At 38.0% G+C, this 19584-nt stretch overlaps 1 protein-coding gene across 1 annotated transcript in view; it reads right to left on the bottom strand.

Moving 5' to 3' along the window:
• Positions 1–19584, bottom strand: part of DYNC2H1 (dynein cytoplasmic 2 heavy chain 1) — a 166597-nt gene that overhangs the window by 138924 nt on the left and 8089 nt on the right. The window contains exons 12-30 of the mRNA XM_005149725.4: positions 18820–19015; positions 17951–18046; positions 16015–16167; positions 15807–15905; positions 14708–14847; positions 14388–14616; positions 13218–13345; positions 11882–11997; positions 7886–8013; positions 6392–6541; positions 5358–5563; positions 4299–4454; positions 4088–4202; positions 3518–3688; positions 2968–3350; positions 1191–1323; positions 983–1100; positions 700–812; positions 489–608 (exon numbers count right to left, since the gene is read on the bottom strand). Of these exons, the coding sequence (XP_005149782.2) occupies positions 489–608; positions 700–812; positions 983–1100; positions 1191–1323; positions 2968–3350; positions 3518–3688; positions 4088–4202; positions 4299–4454; positions 5358–5563; positions 6392–6541; positions 7886–8013; positions 11882–11997; positions 13218–13345; positions 14388–14616; positions 14708–14847; positions 15807–15905; positions 16015–16167; positions 17951–18046; positions 18820–19015 (2950 nt within the window). The remainder of the gene's footprint in view (positions 1–488; positions 609–699; positions 813–982; positions 1101–1190; positions 1324–2967; positions 3351–3517; positions 3689–4087; positions 4203–4298; positions 4455–5357; positions 5564–6391; positions 6542–7885; positions 8014–11881; positions 11998–13217; positions 13346–14387; positions 14617–14707; positions 14848–15806; positions 15906–16014; positions 16168–17950; positions 18047–18819; positions 19016–19584) is intronic.

The raw sequence follows: 19584 nt of genomic DNA, 5'->3' as shown, positions 1-19584 counted from the left end.
GGGGTCTTGGACCAGACAATCTCTATAGGTTCCTTTCCACCACAATCATTCTGTGATTCTGTGTGATTCTCTGTGCTACCAGCCAAAATTGCATAAAAAAATTTCATATTCATGACTATTTCTGCTTATACGGCTACACTTTAAAAACAGTATTTTAACCAGCTTCAAAAGGGGCTTTTTATGTTACTAAGTCAGCAGCCATGCATGTAACATTCACTACCAACTAAGATCAAGATTTACACCAAATTTAATAAATAGATGGATGTTAGATCAGGTGCCATGACAAAGACTCAAGATTTCAAATGTTTACAAAAGAATTATAAGAAAACATATTTTTAAGAAGTTCTCTACACTATAAATTTATAAAATGGATTTGTTCATGGTTAGTTTCTTCCAAACCCATATTTATACTTCTTTATAAGCCTCTGAAAAATAACTTATTTGGTAAATCTGAGACTACGCAGTGGCATTACTGGATCAACTGCTACCTGGGAAGGAAAGAGTGATGGATCAATTGAACCTTGTGATTTCTTTCCAGCTTCAACACAGTCAATTAACATTTTTTTCAGTGTCTCCTTCATCTGTAAAGCCAAACTGTTTAGCCACACCTAACAGGGAAAAGAAAAAAACTTAAAAGTTACATTACAAAATAATTTCTCAAAGATACTAGAACTGTAGTTGGGTAGGATTTTTCCTTACCTCCACATCATTTGATAGAAGAACTTTATTTCTAAGTGGCACAGTTTCTCCTTCTAAAGACTTCATGGCAACTATGTATTTAAATTCTTCATCAAAGGTCACATTATTAATTCCTGTTAATCAGGAAACAGCACCAAAGTTACTTATTGCTAAAAGGCAAACATTAAGTACTCAGTGTCTAGTGGTGGCAAGAGAGAAATAAAAAGCCTGCAATAGATTATTTAGCTTTGAAGAACCTTATTTCTAAATAAGTACATTTTACAAATGACGATTAATGTATTACCAGCAAAAAGTTTCTTTAGATGAGACTGGATAACCAGTGGATTTGTGGGCTGTCCTAAAATTTCTAGTAAGTCATCATCTCCAATGAAATAGAATCTTGGAAATGCTGAGCGCTTTTCCTATATAAACACAAAATAAATCAATTTTGTTGATTTAAATTCAAACTTACTGACTGTCTTTATAGAAAATCATATTTATGTCAGCTGTACCTCCAAAAACTCATTCAAAGATCTCTGGCATCTCTGAAGCTGGTCAAGTATGGTAATTAAGGTGCTCCTTATTCCTGCCCGGGCATTCAGTGACGTTATCCTGTTGTCACTCTTGATATCTAACATAATGGATCTTGACAGAAAGAAAATTTGAGTAATTCATAAAACAACCATGACAGTTTCAATCTGGATATACAAGTAGTTATGTAAATAAAAACTAAAGCACACTAAAACAAAATTGAAGCTCATACAATCTCTACATAGCATTTAGATTTCAGTGGTTATGATGAAACATTTCAGAATTTACATCAATATCTCTCCAATGTATTTTAATAACAACTATTTCTGGCTACCCAAAACCAAGCAAATTCAAGTCTTGACTTTTATTTCCTTCTAAGGGGTCAGCAAGTTCACTGATGACACTAAACTGGGAGGAGTGGCTGACACACCAGAAGGCTGTGTTGCCATTCAGTGAGACTTGGACAGGCTGGAGAGTTGGGTGGGGAGAAACTCGATGAAATTCAACAAGGGCAAGTGTAGAGTCTTGCATCTGGGGAAGAACAACCCCATGGACCAGTACAGGTTGGGGGTTGACCTGCTGGAAAGGAGTGAAGGTGAAAGGGACCTGGGGGTCCTGGTGGGTAGGAGGATGACCATGAGCCAGCAATGTGCCCTTGTGGCCAAGAAGGCAAATGGCATCCTAGGGTGCATTAGAAAGCGGGTGGTTAGTAGGGCAAGAGAGGTTCTCCTCCCCCTCTACTCTGCCTTGGTGAGGCCGCATCTGGAATATTGCATCCAGTTCTGGGCCCCTCAGTTCAAGAAGGACAGGGAATTGCTTGAAAGAGTCCAGCGCAGAGCCACAAAGATGATGAAGGGAGTGGAACACTTCCCTTATGAGGAGAGGCTGAGGGAGCTGGGTCTCTTTAGCTTGAAGAAGAGGAGACTGAGGGGTGACCTCATCAGTGTTTACAAATATGTAAAGGGTGGGTGTCAGGATGATGGAGCTAGGTTTTTTTCAGTGATATCCAGTGATAGGACAAGGGGCAATGGGTGTAAACTGAAGCATAGGAGATTCCATGTGAACATCAGGAAGAACTTCTTTACTGTGAGAGTGCCAGAGCACTGGAACAGGTTGCCCAGGGGGGTTGTGGAGTCTCCTACATTGGAGATATTCAAGGCCCACCTGGACAAGTTCCTGTGTGATGTACTCTAGGTTACCCTGCTCTTGCAGGGGGGTTGGACTAGATGACCTTTTGAGGTCCCTTCCAACCTTTGAGATTCTGTGATTAAGACAGATAATAGTATATATCTTTCTACATTTCTAAAATCTAAAATATATAAAGTATATATAAAGTATATATAACAGGTTTCCTTGACTTGTTTGGAAAAAAATAAACCATTTGCTTCTCCCAAAAGTCCATCTGTGTACTTTCTTAGTGAACAAAGTGTTTGCCTTCAACAAGAAATGATTCCTGAAAAAAAACCCAACCAATTACATCACCTCTGCTTCTGTTACAAGACTGGTTGGTGTTTGCCAGCCTTGTTTGTGATCTTTGACATTTCAGGTGATTTCATTCTTTACATGTGCCCAATTAAATGAAACCTATGTTAACAACTTTATGTATCACTGCCACACACATGTATGTACTGAATTCCTGTTGCTGACATTCATCTCCATACATATTCCACTTGCTGCATATTTTTTCACCATGAAGAATGTTCTAGCCAACTCGCATCAAAGATACTAAAAAAATAAGTCTCACTCCATAACACTAACCTGAAGTCCTCATCAACTCTGTTAAAACGAGCCTGTTCTTTGGGCAGAGCTCCATGACCAAATATCGGTTCCAAATAGACCCATTTCCTCTGAATTTGGTTTAAATTCTGCAGATACTCATCCAACTCAGCCATTTTTTTTTCCCAGATGGACACTTTATCTTCAAAACCTTTGTAGTAGGGAGAGTCCTTGAGGGACTGTAGAAGACAGCGATGATCTCCAACTTGGTTGACTATATCCTTCCAGTCTTTAATAAGCCCAATAGTCTTGCCTTGGCTATCTTCATAATCTGTTAAGGTGAAGACAGCTCCAGCTCCCCAGAGTTCAAGCTCACGTAATGCTTCTCTGATTGTTACTTCACCTTGGGCCCGACAATTCAAATCCTATTTAAAAGCATGAACAGATTTAGTTTTAAACTACAGAGCTTGCAGTAAACTTTCCATTAAAAAATATAACACAAATTCTATTTCTATAGCAATAAAAATATACATATGCATATAAAACAAGATTTATTATACAAAATAAACTGTATAACCGGAACTATTCCTACCTTAAGTTCCACTGCTTTTTCTACAATGGCATCTGTCACTTTTAGCAGATCTCCAAATAACAAACCTTCGAGTGTAGTGCCTCGGGGAAGACCCAGAAGACGAAAGAGATCCAGCCAGTGATCTGGAGAAAGATGTTCTCCTCTTACATATTTTAGGAGCGGAACTATCATCTATAGGAAAAATGCATATGTGAATACATATAGTCTTTATGAAAATTATATACTTGATTACAGAGTAACATGCTATTCAAACAAAACAAAAATTTACATTCTTAAACCAAACATCATTTCTTTCAGTTCCTGTATTTAACGTGTAGGAGTATAACTCTGAGGAAAACTCACTGCGAAATATGTGTCTATGTAAACTGTAATGACCCTCCTGTTAACTGTAAGGAACTAAAAGGTTCTCAAAAGTATGCGAAATGTTCAAAAGAGTATCAGAAGATATTTTCTTAAATTGTAAATGTTTTTATTCTAAGAATTGAACAATGAGCTACACGACAAAGGATATTAGCTAGTAATACCAAAACAATTTTTGTTTTATAATCTTTTTTATAATTAGCATCTTACTTTATATTTGTCCACTTCTTTTTGCAACTTTACTGTCATTACAGTATGTTCTTCCATCTTCCTCATTTTGTCATGCCACTTAAACAAAAATTCTTCAAATAGGTATGTTTTACTCCTGCGTGAAAATCAAATATAAAAAGGTCATGACAACACAGTACTATAACCACATAATATATATATGTCCATGAAAAAGAAAGTAATAAAATCATACCTAAAAGTAATCCAGTCTTCTTTGGCTTTTTCCTGAAGGCCTTGATAAAACTCTTCATATAATGCCCAGACTTCTGCGCAACTCTTAATATCCTGACATACAACTTTTGACAATGAGAAGTCGGGCTCTTCCAATTTAAAATGATGGCATTCTTCACTGAGTAAAAAGAAGATCACAGTGTTATACATTATATGATTCCATTATACATTTATTTTTTAAGAGATGTTATCATATGGAAATAATTACACTTTCTTTAAGAAAAGCTGTTGGCTTGACTGAGGAAAATCTCTGCCAACTGCAATTTCCTTATAGTAACTTTCTTGGATAGAAATAATAAAGGAATATGAAGGATAACTCCTACACAGTGACTTTCTCCCATATTCACAATTATTTTCCATAAACTTTCATTTCTTTCTCATTTATCAGAAAAGCAAATTACCTTGTGCCCCTAAAAACAAAGCCTGAAGGAAAACAACTTTTGATTCTTTCTCCTAGGTAGAAAGAATTCAGTAATTTTATTTACTATCATATTTAAGTGCCAAGCTAAGAAATTAAATATAAAACTTGTCCACTCGAGATTTGCAATAATGAGCTTCCTGAAAGCAGGCAGCTAGAGCAAAAATCTCTTCCTTTTGCACAGAAGTCTATCAGACAGGACACTTAAGAAATAGGAGAGGTAAGCTCTTGCCCACTTAAGTAATAAGAGGACTGAAGTAATAACTCACCCTTCTTGAACAAATACCTCAAACCTTTTTAGTAAGAAGGAAGTTAGAACCAAGCATTTAGTGTACAGATTCTCTTATGCAAAAGCCTAAGAGACTTCTTGAATTCTTCCATTACAAAGAACTTTAGAAAAACTTAGCTTGAAAATTTGTGTTACATAAAATCAATAAAAAGAATCCTGAAAGATTAATGAAAAACATGCAATACAGATAAAATTAAATTCCTTAAAATTAAATATTGTTGTGATAAAATTTAGTCAACATTTTCTGAGATACTATTGCTGCAAAAGATCCATACATAAATGAATAAGGTGCACAGGGAAATAAACAGACATACATGAGCTTTTCTTTCATGGTTTCAAGTTCATTGAATTCTTTTTCTTTTTCCTTTATGATCTGAGCACTTTTCTCAAGTGCATCCTGATCACCTGTTTCAATGACATCATCACTTGGCTTCAGCTGATCCCAACGAGCTTTAAATTTTTCAAGGTCTTGAAGATAAATATTAATACGTGAAACCACATTTCCTTTCATCATTTCAATCTGTAAAGCAAGAGTTAAAATGATTTCTAACTACACATATGATCAAAATCAAAGTATCAACTTCAAAACTTGGTAAGTACAATTTGATCAAAATCAAACTCAAAAAACTTCCTTGTATAATACCCCAAACTTTCTTTTTCTGGTTTAATTTCTAAAAGGGAGCACACACTTAATACTTTTTTTTATGCTGGTATTTGAGACCTATTTATTCAGTCTAGGCTATCTATTGACCTTGCATCTTACAACACCTAATAAAATTGCTCTATTTGTATGGCATATTGCTATCTTCAGTAGAACTTCAAGTGAGTTCAGGAATTTGCCTATGGAGTGGAATTACAGGACCGTGCATAGCTTAGCAAAGTCTGTGACAAGAAAAGAATAAGCCCCATAGAATCATGTAGGCTGGTAAAGGCTTTTAAGATCATTGAGACCAACCGTTAATGTACAGTACCAGGTCCACCACTAAACCATTTCCCTGTGTGCCACATACTGACTCTGAGCAGACAAAAGTGTATGCCTTAACTATTATCCTGTTTTCCTCAGTTAACCACTGCATTCATTAAGCCACCTCTGTCACCAGAAAGTTGTTTGAGATGAAAGTACAATGTAACATTCATTTCAATATCAGTTCAACAGAAGTTTCACCTACTTACTGGTTAAAGAGTTTAAGCACTCTTCCCTTAAAGGGTCTCCCTCAACCTGGTAATGTTGATGTTAACACTGAACTGAGAACATTTCTGGATTGAATTTCAGAAAAAATAAAATTCTCCAGACCCATTCAAAATAATATCAACATTTTTATGTAAAGTATTAATCTTTTATTGTTACCTCTTCTGCAATCATAAGCTGGTGGCTTTCCATCATTAAATCAAATTTATCCCATGTAGCTCTTAGGTTACTGAGAGTGTCCAAACCTGTACCAGCCACAGTTCGCAGAAGTTTGTTTTTATCTTCAGCTTCTTGAAACAGGAGAAAAATCTAAACTCAAATAGATTAAAAATATGTGTATATGTAAAAAACTCAGCAAATCATGTTTAGCCAAACTATAAGCAAATATATTAGGATCAACTGTGCATGCATAGTTTATATGTTTAAACACAGGTGCTTTTTTAATACTATTTATAGAATAACATTAAAACATTAGAAAGAAATAGCATTTGATGCATTTACAAATATCTTGATCCTGACATGAGATATACAGAAGCAAATTTTCCCTATGAAACAGGTAAGTGCCTTGTTACATATAGCAGAGATCCACTCAGTCAGATTCGAAAACATCAGCAGAGCAATAGACTTCAGCAAATATGTATATATATGTGCTGGTTCTGGCTGAGATGGTGCACTGGTTTTGGCTGGGATGGCTAATTTACTCCACAGTATCTGGTCTGGGGCTATGTCTGGATTTATGATGAAAACAGTGTGGATGAAAGAGGGATGTTTTAGCTATTGCAGAGCAGTACTTACACATATTCAAGGACTTTTCTCCTTCTCCCCCCACTCCACCAGGGAGTAGGCTGGGGGTGCACAAGGACCTGGGAGGGGACACAGCCAGGACAGCTGACCCCAACTCACTCAAGGGATGTCCCACACTATATGGCATCAGGCTCAGTAAAAAGATGAGGGAAGAAGGAAGCAGGAATGTTCAGAGCGATGTTTTCCTAAGTAACCACTACAAGTGATGGAGCCCTGCTTTACCAGAGATGGCTGAACACCTGACTGCTGATGGAAAGTGGTGAATTAATTCCTGGTTTTGCTTTGCTACACATCTTTTGCTTTACCCATGAAACTATCTCAACCCAAGTGTTTTCTCACTTTTACTCATCTGATTCTCTTCCTCACTCCAATGTGGGGGGACTGAGTGAGCAGCTGTGTAGTGTTTTCTTGCCGGCTGGGGTTAAGCCATGACAGATGGAGTTCATTTTCTTCACAGGTGCTCATATGGTGCTATGTGTTAGATCAGTGATGAAAACAATACTGACCATACACTAACATTTCACCTGTTGCTGAAGAGAATTTGCATAGCATCAAGGCCTTCTTTGTTTCACATTCCACCCCCAATCCCCAGTGAATCTGTTAACAGCACACACACTTCAGACACCTGCACATACACCTCAACTTAGATGTGTTCATTTAGAAATGAATCCTTTCCTGGATAAATACTGTCCCTCAAGGGACAGTACTGTGCTATACAAACCACTGCCCTGACCCTATATGGTCACTGCATGCTCTAAACTAGTTATATTAAATATAAGCTTCCATACTAGAAAGCAATTACATTTTTTTGATAGCTGTTGTTCTGGGTATGATAAAACAGTATCTTACCCCTTCTTTTTGTTCATGTAGGCTTAAATATTTTAAATTGTCTTCTGCTATTTCCTCTACAGTCTGGGGTCTAATCACTAAAGTTTCCATAGCACCATTGAGAAATGAAGAAACATCACATAGGTGAGCTATATAAAGGTGGAAAACAAAGTTATCACAGAGAAAATATTTGTAGCAACAAATATCCAAGTCAGACAAATGTACTGTGATAAAACATTGTTGTAAGATATAATAATGTATGCAATCTATCTACTTAAATTGCAGACCCCAATCTTATTTGCTGCTTCAATAAAACATGAATGATTGTGTTTACAGATAGCTTTTTAAATGTAATCCACTGTGTTCAGTGTGGATCACTTCTGAGAACTGAACACAAATACATAAGACATCCTGCCCCTCTACTCTGCTCTCATGAAACCTCACTTGGAGTACTGTGTACAGTTCTGGTGTCCTCAACATAAAAAAGACATGGAACTGTTGGAACAAGTCCAGAGGAGGGCCATGAGGATGATGAGGGGACTGGAGCACCTCCCATATGAAGACAGGCTGAGAAAGTTGGGGCTGTTCAGCCTGGAGAAGGCTGCATGGAGACCTCATAGCAGCCTTCCAGTATTTGAAGGGGGGCTATAGGGATGCTGGGGAGGGACTATTCATTAGGGACTGTAGTGACAGGACAAGGGGTAATGGGTTCAAACTTAAACAGGGGAAGTTTAGATTGGATATAAGGAAGAAGTTCTTTCCTGTTAGGGTTGAGAGGCACTGGAATGGGTTGCCTAAGAACGTTGTGAATGCTACATCCCTCGTGGTGTTCAAGGCCTCATTGGACAGAGTCTTGGGTGACATGGTTTAGTGGGAGGTGTTCCTGGCCATGGCAGGGGGGTTAGAATTAGATGATCTTAAAGTTCTTTCCAACCATAACTATTCTATGATTCTATGATTTATACACTTTCTATATCTGTAGAGGTCTTTTTTGAGTAAATGGAGAAAAATAGATCTTAAAATTGCTTTGGGGCTTTGAGTCTTTTTGTTTTGTTTTAAAGAAACTAACTAAAGACATCTTGCTTTAAATATTACAAAGATTCAAAAAAAAGCATGTTTAAGCTATAATGTTTTATTTTCCTACCAAGGTAAAACTCTTCGGTACTGTCATGGTTTGAGCATGTTTTGAGGGTGTTTTTGTTCAAGGTTTTTTCCAGCCAGGTGGAGGAGGGGAGGCCAGGAGGAAGTAGAGACAGGACACCTGACCCAGGCTAGGCAATGAGGTATTCCATACCATAGCACGTGATGCCCAGGATGCATACTGGGAAAGAGAAAGCTGGAGGGGTGGAGCTCTGGAGGAAAATGGAGGAGGGAGCACATGGTGCTCGGCCAGGCAGGGTGGAGTGAGTTATGGGTCAGTGGCTGGTGGGGTGTTGTATTCTCTTCACTTGCTGTTTGCTGTATCATTATTATTTGTAGTAGTAAATGGCAGTAGGGGGTTTGTGTTATGCCTTAGCAATTAAACCGTTCTTATCTCAATCCGTGGGGGCTACATTCTTTGGATTTTCCTTCCTAACTCTCCGGGAGTTGAGGGACTTGGTTTAAACCATGACATTTTTGGCGCCCAATGTGGGGCCCGAGGGTTTGAGATAAGAACAGATCTGAGCGGATTTATGGTCTCTTGTCACAATGCTGATTTATTGGCTCTTAGAGGTTTTTCTCTGGATCTCGCTGTTTCGGGATTTTGCCGGGTACTTTGTGTATGGATTGGACGTGTTTGAGGCTTGGGCTAAAGCTTTTGTTTCACTGTACTTTGTGTCGGAGGCTTGTAATATGGTGGGGCTCCGGCAGCAGTGGGGGATGGACGTGGCCGTGGACTTGGACTTGTACCAGGCCGTCCCGCTGCTCTTCGCTGTCCTTGTCCTTATCCTCGTCGTCGTCTGTGTGGAGCTGCGTGAAGCCAGGAAGGAGCGGCCCCGGGAGCTGCCGGCAGCTGAGGCTGCCAGGGAGAGCGGCACGGGGAGCCAAACGGCTGTGGCAGAGCAGCGGGAGCAGGCGGGGGAGGAGCGGAGCAGGGCGGCAGCTGAGCAGGGGGATCAGGCTGTGGGGGGGGTGAGTCCTGCGGCCGTTCCCGACCCCCCGATGGCTGAGAATGTCCCCCGGAAGTCGCCCGCCGAGCCCCAGCAGGATGCAGGAGATTACACAGCACTTCCCAGCAAGGCAGAGGAGGAGGATCTGGACTCGGGAGAAGAGAAGCTGGTGGTGGGAGAGCTGGCAAGCATGGCAGCTACATCAGCCCCAGTGACAAGTGCAGCAGCAGCACCTGAGAGTTCTGACAGTTATGAATGGCTTTTGGGTGCCCTTGGGACCTGCCTGCTGATTGTTATAGGGGTCAGCATGGTGGCACAGACACAGAGTGTGTTCTACCCACAACCATTTTGTCTGATCCCAAAAGTTAAGCAGAGTCAGGTTTGGGTCTTGTCTAGGGTTAGACAAGGATATAGGAGCACCAGGAGACTGTCCCCAAGGCTGGACAGTCATGAGTGGCAGGGCATGTGGGACAGTACGGCCAGGTATCTGATCCACTGGGCCCCTCCAGTGCTTTGGAAGCATTGGAGGTGGAAGGCAGTTGCTTGGAGTCCCCAGCAGCAAGCTGTAGAACTGCTGAAGGGGACGCTGAATGATTTTGAGCCTGGTGGGCCCAGATACTTCAGGCCATCATTCCAGAGATGCAACATAGAGATGTCTCATGATCAAGGGGTGGACTTAAGAGTGATGGTGTATTGAAAATGTGGGATCTGGGCATGACGTGAATGGTATGGAATAAGGGGTGGATAATGTCATGGTTTGAGCATGTTTTGAGGGTGATTTTGTTCAAGGTTTTTTCCAGCCAGGTGGAGGAGGGGAGGCCAGGAGGAAGTAGAGACAGGACACCTGACCCAGGCTAGGCAATGAGGTATTCCATACCATAGCACGTGATGCCCAGGATGCATACTGGGAAAGAGAAAGCTGGAGGGGTGGAGCTCTGGAGGAAAATGGAGGAGGGAGCACATGGTGCTCGGCCAGGCAGGGTGGAGTGAGTTATGGGTCAGTGGCTGGTGGGGTGTTGTATTCTCTTCACTTGCTGTTTGCTGTATCATTATTATTTGTAGTAGTAAATGGCAGTAGGGGGTTTGTGTTATGCCTTAGCAATTAAACCGTTCTTATCTCAATCCGTGGGGGCTACATTCTTTGGATTTTCCTTCCTAACTCTCCAGGAGTTGAGGGACTTGGTTTAAACCACGACAGGTACTGAGAAAGGATCTATACAATTTCAGAGAATAAAACATATTCCAGAAAACAATCTTCAGGCTATGGATATAACTCACTTCCTGCACACCGCATTCTGTGTTTCCTGTTCTGATTGTTACATTTAAATCCAAAAGCACTGGTATTTCTCATCATCTAAACCATACTGCATTTTGTCTACCTGTTCCATATACAGATAGACCACCCAAAAAAGGGAATATTTTGCACTATATCACTCTGCATTTTGACAATCTAAGTAACAAGTAACTGTATTAAGTCTTGATTATTTAATACACTTCATGAAGTATTTCAATTTGTGAAAGAAAAATCCAATAACATTTTTAATCACAATATTTCATGATGCCTCCTTCAATTAACCTCAGATGCCTAAGAAGTTTTCCTCCCTCAAACATCAAATAAATCTTTCTCCCTGAAATGACAAAAGAATTTTCCTTCAGAAAAAGAAACAAGCTAAATAATGTTCATATGCATCCTTTTGCATTCAGAACAGATGTGGCCACAACACATGAATAGGCAAGATGCACACAGACATCAAAAGGTCCTAGATTAGGCCTGCAGTGAAAAATTAGTAACAGATGAATTTATCTGCACTGTGATTCATGCAGCCCACTGTGCCTGTGAGTAAAATATTTCTTAAAAGAAAGTACTTACATTAACACAAATGTCCCCAAGTAGAAAAGCAACAAAAAATGCTACTCATTTACTTACCTTGAACAGATTTTCTCAGAGAAATTACAAGAATATCATACAACTTCTGGATGAAATCATCGATTACAGTTTTCACAGGGTTGCAATTAACAGTTAAACAATCTATCTTGATGGTGCTTCAAGACAAAAGATAGAAAAATTGCAAATATTCAGCAGTATCAGTAGCATACTTGCACATCAATTTTTCTAAGACCTATGCACATCTGTAGTTCACCATGATTTTGTAGCCTAGTAAGAAAAGAATTTCCTCATAATTCTACAAATAAAAGACATAGCTTATTGGGAAAATTACTCGTTGTAGTATGACCATTATGCATATTCATGTATTTTTATGCGGACTGAGGTCTAGTGTTCTGTTCCTCCAAGCAGAAAATTACTTGATTTTACATAACCAAAGACCGCAAATTCAAAAGGACTACTTCTATGTTCAAAAATAAAAATATTTTGTCTGTACAGTCCTGTCTTTAAATCTCCAATTTCCATGAGAATTTACTAACTCAGGCTTCAACAGTCCTAAGAACACAAGAAAAGCCATAGTGAGTCACTTCAACCCACCGTACCTAACATATCACAAGTGACCTTAAGTAGACACCTGAAGAACACTAAGAGAGGGCTCCATTATTTGATACCTTCCTGTGCATCTTCCCTCAACACCAATTATTTTCAATTCATGGAACTTCATAGCCACATTCTGCCTATAAGACACATAGCCAATTTCTTTTCTATTCACCCCAGCCTGTCCTTATCACTTAGCCAATAAGTTCTACCAGCCTATTTTCCTGCAGGAAATATCATCTTTTTTTCCTTCCACTTTTTCATTTCCTCTTTCATTTCTTTCCTTTTATTCCTAGCAGTTTCATTTGAGAATTCTAACTGTGCAATACACTATATTCCACAAGAATATATGTAAGAATAAAAGCCTACACTAGCATATCTTAAACTATAACTTATAAGAGGTAATCAAGTGGTTCAGTACAGGAATTATTTAATGTATAAATATTTACTAACTCTGTTCCTAGCTGCCACATGTACTTCACATGCATAGGACTTAACTAAAAGAATTGTTAAAATATTACCATGTTTTGTAGTATTTCAGAATCAGCCCTGACTTTTTAGGGGATTTCCCATCATATCAAACAAAGACATTAAAAGTTTTCAGAGCAGGCTGAACAGATAAAAGGGGATAAGTGTCTAAAAATAAAACTGAAAAATAAAAACCTACACATTTTAAAAACACTTCAAATTCTCTGTAAAAAGAGAAAAAAAAATCTATTTTACTATTACCTTTATCTGATAGAATACACTATTCAAACAAAAGAATAGAGTTGTACTATACCTTGGAAGTCGTTCTGCTTCCTTCCCTCTCACTTTCAATGCTTTGAAATTTTTTTCCCAGTCCTGTTTGCTAGAAAGATGTGTCTTCACCAGTGTTTCCAGATCTACTTGACCAATTACGATCCATTCCTTTTCAACGTTTTTTTTTTCATGTATGGAAAAGAAATATTTTCCAAAATAAAAACTTGGTTTTTAGTATATTACAACATTTTAATAATGTTTCTATGCTACTGTCCTGGTTTGAGCTGTAGCAGTCATTTTTCTCCTTCTTGGTAGCTGGTGCAGTGCTGTGTTTTGACTTTTGGGCTGAGAACGGTTGCTGATAGCAAGTATGTTTTGAGTTACTGCTCAGATGTTTGTTTTGTCCAAGGCCTTTTCTGAGCTCATGCTCTGCAGGGGAGGAGGGGAGGCCGGAGGAAGGAGAGACAGGACACCTGACCCAGGCTAGCCAAAGAGGTATTCCATACCATAGCATGTCATATCCAGGAGGTAGCCGGGAGAAACCTAGAAGGGCTGGAGCTCTGGGGGGATGGAGGAGGTATCAGTTGGTGCTGTCGGGCAGGGTGGGGTGAGTTATGGGTCGGTGGCTGGTGAGATGTTGTATTCTCTTCACTTGTTATTGGCTTTATCAATATTATTTGTAGTAGTAGTAATGGCAGTAGTGATTTGTGATGTGCCTTAGCTATTAAACTGTGCTTGTCTCAACCCGTGGGGGCTACATTCTTTGGATTCTCTTTCCTAACTCTCTGGGAGTTGGGGGAGTGAGGGGGGGGAGTGAGTGAATGAGCTGTGCGGACTTGGTTTAAACCATGACAGCTACATTATCTTTAATGTCTGTGCTCCTTCAATTACCTACAGATTGACAGTGCAAATATGAGGAAGTACAAAATGTTTTGATGCATTCACACATCTAAGGATAACCAAAACAGACTTTGAACAAGAGTAAAAAAAAGACAGCTTTAATACTAAGGTTTCAATTGGAACCCTGCATATGCTTTGAGTTAGGTATGTGCTTAAGTGGTTGGCTTAACACAGATGGACTTACTAAGCTTTTGCTTATATGCCTCAGAGAAAAGGACAACAATGCACAAATGTCATTGATCAGTTACTTTTAAAATATCTGAAACCTAAAACTATAGAAATAAAATAATGGGTAAAATATTGAAAATACCTTGAATTGATTAGAAGTGTCTGTCAGCCTTCTGAACAAATCCTCTGCTTTGCTGAAAGCAGTGAGAAATCCACTTACATTTCTTTCGGTCATAACAGTGAATATGGACTCTTCTTCTGCTTCACTTACTCCCCTAAACTGATTTGGAATGGAGATGAATTTCTTCATTTCTCTATAATATCTAGCTCGTACTTCTTCAAAAGGAGGTCTGAACTGCAACTGGCCTTGCCTAAAAAATGAAACAAATAATAAAACAACTAGTATTTAAATGTAATCTGAGGTAGAATGCTTTCTTAACAGGAAAAGAGAAAATATCTTACTTGAATGTCAGATCAATATGTATTTCTGGTAAATTCTCATTGAGTGCTTCTAAGCCCATTTGATACTGCGGCTCCAGAGCTTTGTAAAGTTGATGATTCCAATGCTGTCTCCAACCTTTCATGTCAGATGATCTGAAACCCTAAAATTCAACAGTGTTTATTTTTACTTTTATTCCTCAAGCCATAATTATAAGCTGAAACTGAGCACAGTACAATGCCCAAAGACCAGGATCTTAGTAAAATTCAAAGAAGTATGAGACCACTGGAACAGGCTCTCCAGGAAAATGGTCACAGCATCAAGCCTTTCAAGAGTCCAACAAGCATCTGGATGACGCTCTTAGTCATATGGTATAGTTTTAGATATTACAAAACAAAAGCTGAATCAATGTATTTATTTATTATTCTTATTACCCAGAAAAAAATTGAAAAACCTATAAAAAAAGTACTGCATTTATTTGTCTGGCAAATACTAAGTTAAATAATCTGGGTTTGCACTGGAAAGGCTAAGAACACCACACCTATCAAAGAACAGTAATAACATATAGTTACTTTGATAAGTGACATTTTTAATCAAAATCTTAATAATCTTACCCAATGATGTTAAGGGACTCTACAAGCCTAAACAATTCTATAATTCTGTTCTAAAAGTTGACAGATGATAAGTGAACAAATAAAAAAGTGGCTTTTTCATCATTTCAGACAGAAATGAACTTAATTCTAAATTTGATATACTTGCTCTATTCCGCCTGAGGATAGAACACCCATCCACACCAATTTCTTTATTTGTCCTTGTATGAATGGCTCAGACACAACTGATTTACATAACCTAAGATTTTCCTATTTTTTCATTTAACATGTGAGCTGACCAAGTTTTGTTCTTCTCCAATTGATAGCATGACATAAAACCAATCATATTCATCTTTCTCATCTGAGATTTTACCTCACATCTGGCAACAACTAGTACACAGTCAGTTTTCCTGAGCTAGTTAGTAACTCCTGAATCAAAATTCATTCAAGCATGTTATGTTTGAGTCTTAAATCTTGATTAGTGTTGAAAAATCAAATGTTCACAGTTTGCAATATGATAATGAAACCCTGCCTGTGACTCCAGGCTGGCAAAACCAGTTCTGAGCTCCTGGACACCATTCTTCCAACGCTGCTGCTGCCGAAGTAGATCAATATTCATGAGTGATATAACCTGATAAAAGAATTTTTAAGAATAATGAAGATATTCATCACCACACAAATGAAGAAAGGGTAAAGTAAGCTATAAGCGATGTGATTTCAATTTCACCTGGAAAATATACCTTTTCAATAAAGTTTGTGTGCCACTTTCTTAATTTTCTATTTTCGGTGGAAAGCCGTTCAGCAGCAGCTTGGAGTTTTTGGATATAAGCTTCCAACTCTCTCGGATTATCCCACGTTATTTGAGCTTTTCCTCCAGGACCAGATTTGGAATGCTAGAAAAACATACAAACTTTGTCAGATTTAATGGCAAACACAGTCTAACAGTCTACCAGTCAGCATACAGAAAGTGGTAATACGAGAAACATGGTTTTACTCCTAGTAAAAAATGGAGGACCTCCCTCTCACGACTGCACTAGAGACACAATAATCTGGCAAACCACAGACAAGTGGACATATCATTGTAGCTACATCAATAGACTGGATAAGGATTTAAATGCCAGACTTTTAACAGAGCTTGAAATAAATTCACTGATGCTGAGACTCCTGTCCCACACACAAAAACAGCCTTCTTAAGCTAAGAAGACACCTTAAACTCATTCTTTCCTCTTCGTTCTACACACACCAAAAACCAAAATGTGACATTCATAATTGGTATCCTACTTCACCTGCTCATCATAAAATATTTTTTTTAATTACACTGAAAAATTCCAATAGTCAGTGGAAGAAGTAGCTTTAGGGAGTTCCATTATTCTGGGCTTTTTATCAGGATTCTGAGGGGTTTCTGCATTTTGCTAAGTTTACAGTAGAAAATCACAACACAAAAGCATCTGAAGTTCCACAGGTGGACTTATCCCTAAAAGATGTGGGACAGAAATCATGTCAAATAAGAGAATATGATGTGGCTTTGAACAGTTCTGCAGCATTTTAGGGTCTGTACACTAGAATCTGTGGCATAATCTGCACCAAGACCAGGGGAAATTTAAGAGAAAGTTTGGCAAGTTTTTCCAGGAGACCTACAGTTTGGTCTGGACTCCAACATTTTGTGTGAACTAATTCCAACCACAAACATGCCTTCTGTTTTCAGCCCCACTCTTTTACTCTGCCTTGCAAAAGGGTTCTCAGGAGCAAGTTTCCAATCATTTCTGTAATGCTTGCTCTGGAGATGTTCTTCTGTGCCCCAATACAGACTTTATAGGCATGTTATCACTCTCCCACCATTTTCATATCGTACAAGAGTTGGAAGAGGGTGGAGTGCTTCACACATATCACAGCAGTGAAATGAAATTCATAATAATCAACACGTTTCTCTAGACATAAAACAGAGATACAGTGTTAAAAACCCTATAGATTGTAGTGTAATTTTAAGTTCAAGGTCCCTTCAAAGCAAAAAAAAAAAATATTTTCCTCCAAAATTCCTAGAAGAATCTAAAACTTTTTTATGTGTTGTGAATTCATAGGAATTACAAAAAAGATATCCAAACCTTCATCTCAGAGCAATTATGTTATGCCTGGACACAAACTCACTGTAACAAACTGCACACTACAGATTCTTTGTTCTTAATCTGAACTGGAAACTATCCACTTTCAACCTGCCCAACACATGCATTAGAAACATTCAAGAGAATTGCAAAATCTGCAAAGATTTAATAGCAGTCAGTGAAACCATTGCTTAATACTAATGTATCTCCAGAATAAAGTATATGCCATTTTTACTAAAATAGACTAAAACAACATTATTTAGAACTGTTAGAAATAACACTCCCAACTATTAAGGTATTGACCACACTATGGTTTATGTGTAAATTTACAGACTAGAAATAATTCCTGAGAGACCATATGATACTAATATCCAAAGTACAAAGGAGTAAGCAGTTATTTAAATGACAGTATTAAAAAAAGTGGCCCATTGATTTCAATAAATGTTAATTAAATATATAGTGTTACTCATATGGAAAGATTGCAGTTAAAGTCCAGCAATAAACATAGAAAAAGCAGCATAGAATATGCACAGATATCTCTGAAATTAAAAGTACAAAGAGAAGGGAATTCTTTCACCTTAATTATCTGTTCAAATGCTAGAGCAGACTGTAACATCATTGGCTTCTGACTCTCAATCATCTGTTGATCAATAGAGTTATAAAAATGTGCCACCTATAAAATTGCAAGATGAAATTTACAAGAACAGACAAGAATAATATATAGCAATAAATGCAATGCAGGATATTTCCAAAAGTATTGCCCAATGAATGCCATTAAGATATAACTATTCTAGTTTGCAAAAATAAAGTACACATGCAATGCTAATGCTAATCTTCTTCTAGTGATGAATTCTAACAGCAAAAAAGACCACCACTTACATGGCAGAGCTGATTATGCTATACCTTAAGTGAAAGTGTTTCAGGCTCTGATTTAAGTAGAACAGTTCCAATATTTTATGCAAATGTAAGCATTTAGCACAATTTTAGGGACCTTCAAATACCCATGACATCCACCAGGGTATGACAAAAGACCTAAGAGAGATCCATTTACTTCCAGATTGGCAGCTGAAGTAAGAGTGATACCCCACAACTCAGTTTAGTCAATGTTACGACACTTTCCTTCAGTTATAATAATCAGAAACTAAGACTAAAACTAGGAGGACAATTAATTAGTAGTCTTATTTTTGTATATTCATACACTAACTTGACATGGCTTTAATACCATAATTCATTTGGGTTTAAAAAACATGTTCTGAAATTGCAAAGTATTTCTTTGGTTTTGTTTTGTTTTAAGGGCTTAGGTAATTTCTTCAAGGAACACATCACTTTCATACAGACAACACAACAAAAAGCTTGGCCACACAATCAGAAAAGATAATAGTCTGAAGAAGTTCTACTAAAGTTGGAAGTCAGAACAGGAAGTTATTATGGCATTTAATCTTATACCTGTTTGAGGATGACCGCTTGCTTACAAAACTTTTGTGCAGTGTTTGCAGTATGCTGTATTTTAGCTGGTATAGCAAAACCAAGTGCTGACAGTTGACGTACTTCTCTTAGGAGAGTCACCAAACGATCTGAATAAAGTATGTTTAGTGTTCCAAAAACATGATCCAACTCCATTACAGGACTATTAGCTTGGATGCTAAACAAGAATCAAATTAAATGTATTATTGACTACATTTTGATATTGATCCTTTCTTTGGTGGATTTTATAACAATACATTAAACATTCTAAAAAGCTTGATGTCATTCTATTATGTTTTTCTATGGTTATTAACTTTTTAATTAACTCATAAATTATTCCAATAACTTTTCTCTTAATTAAAAGCCACTGAAGACAAGAAGAAATGAACAATGCCTACTGGTTTTGCTCACAAAGTTTTTCTGGCTTATTACAACAGTCAACAGATATCTCGCAGCTAGACAGCATTTCTTAAATACACTGGATCAATTGATTGTGCTCTCTCAAGCAGACACTTTACAGGCCTCAGCCTTCAGCACTGATAAGGAGAAGAAATTTATGGTAATAGTAAATTAGACAGCTGGTATATACTGGAGTGCTGAATCTACTTATTATTGTATTTGAGTGTTTTTTGATCAAATATAAGTTTACAGGTACATATCATCAGCATCTTCTGAAATGGGACACTTTTTTCAAATAAAATTTGCAACACTCAAGGATGCAGGCAGAAGCTATGTGGCAAAGCAATT

This window comes from Melopsittacus undulatus, chromosome 2 (assembly GCF_012275295.1).
Source record: "Melopsittacus undulatus isolate bMelUnd1 chromosome 2, bMelUnd1.mat.Z, whole genome shotgun sequence".
NCBI classification, from domain to species: domain Eukaryota; kingdom Metazoa; phylum Chordata; class Aves; order Psittaciformes; family Psittaculidae; genus Melopsittacus; species Melopsittacus undulatus.
This window is presented reverse-complemented; position numbering and strand designations above follow the sequence as displayed.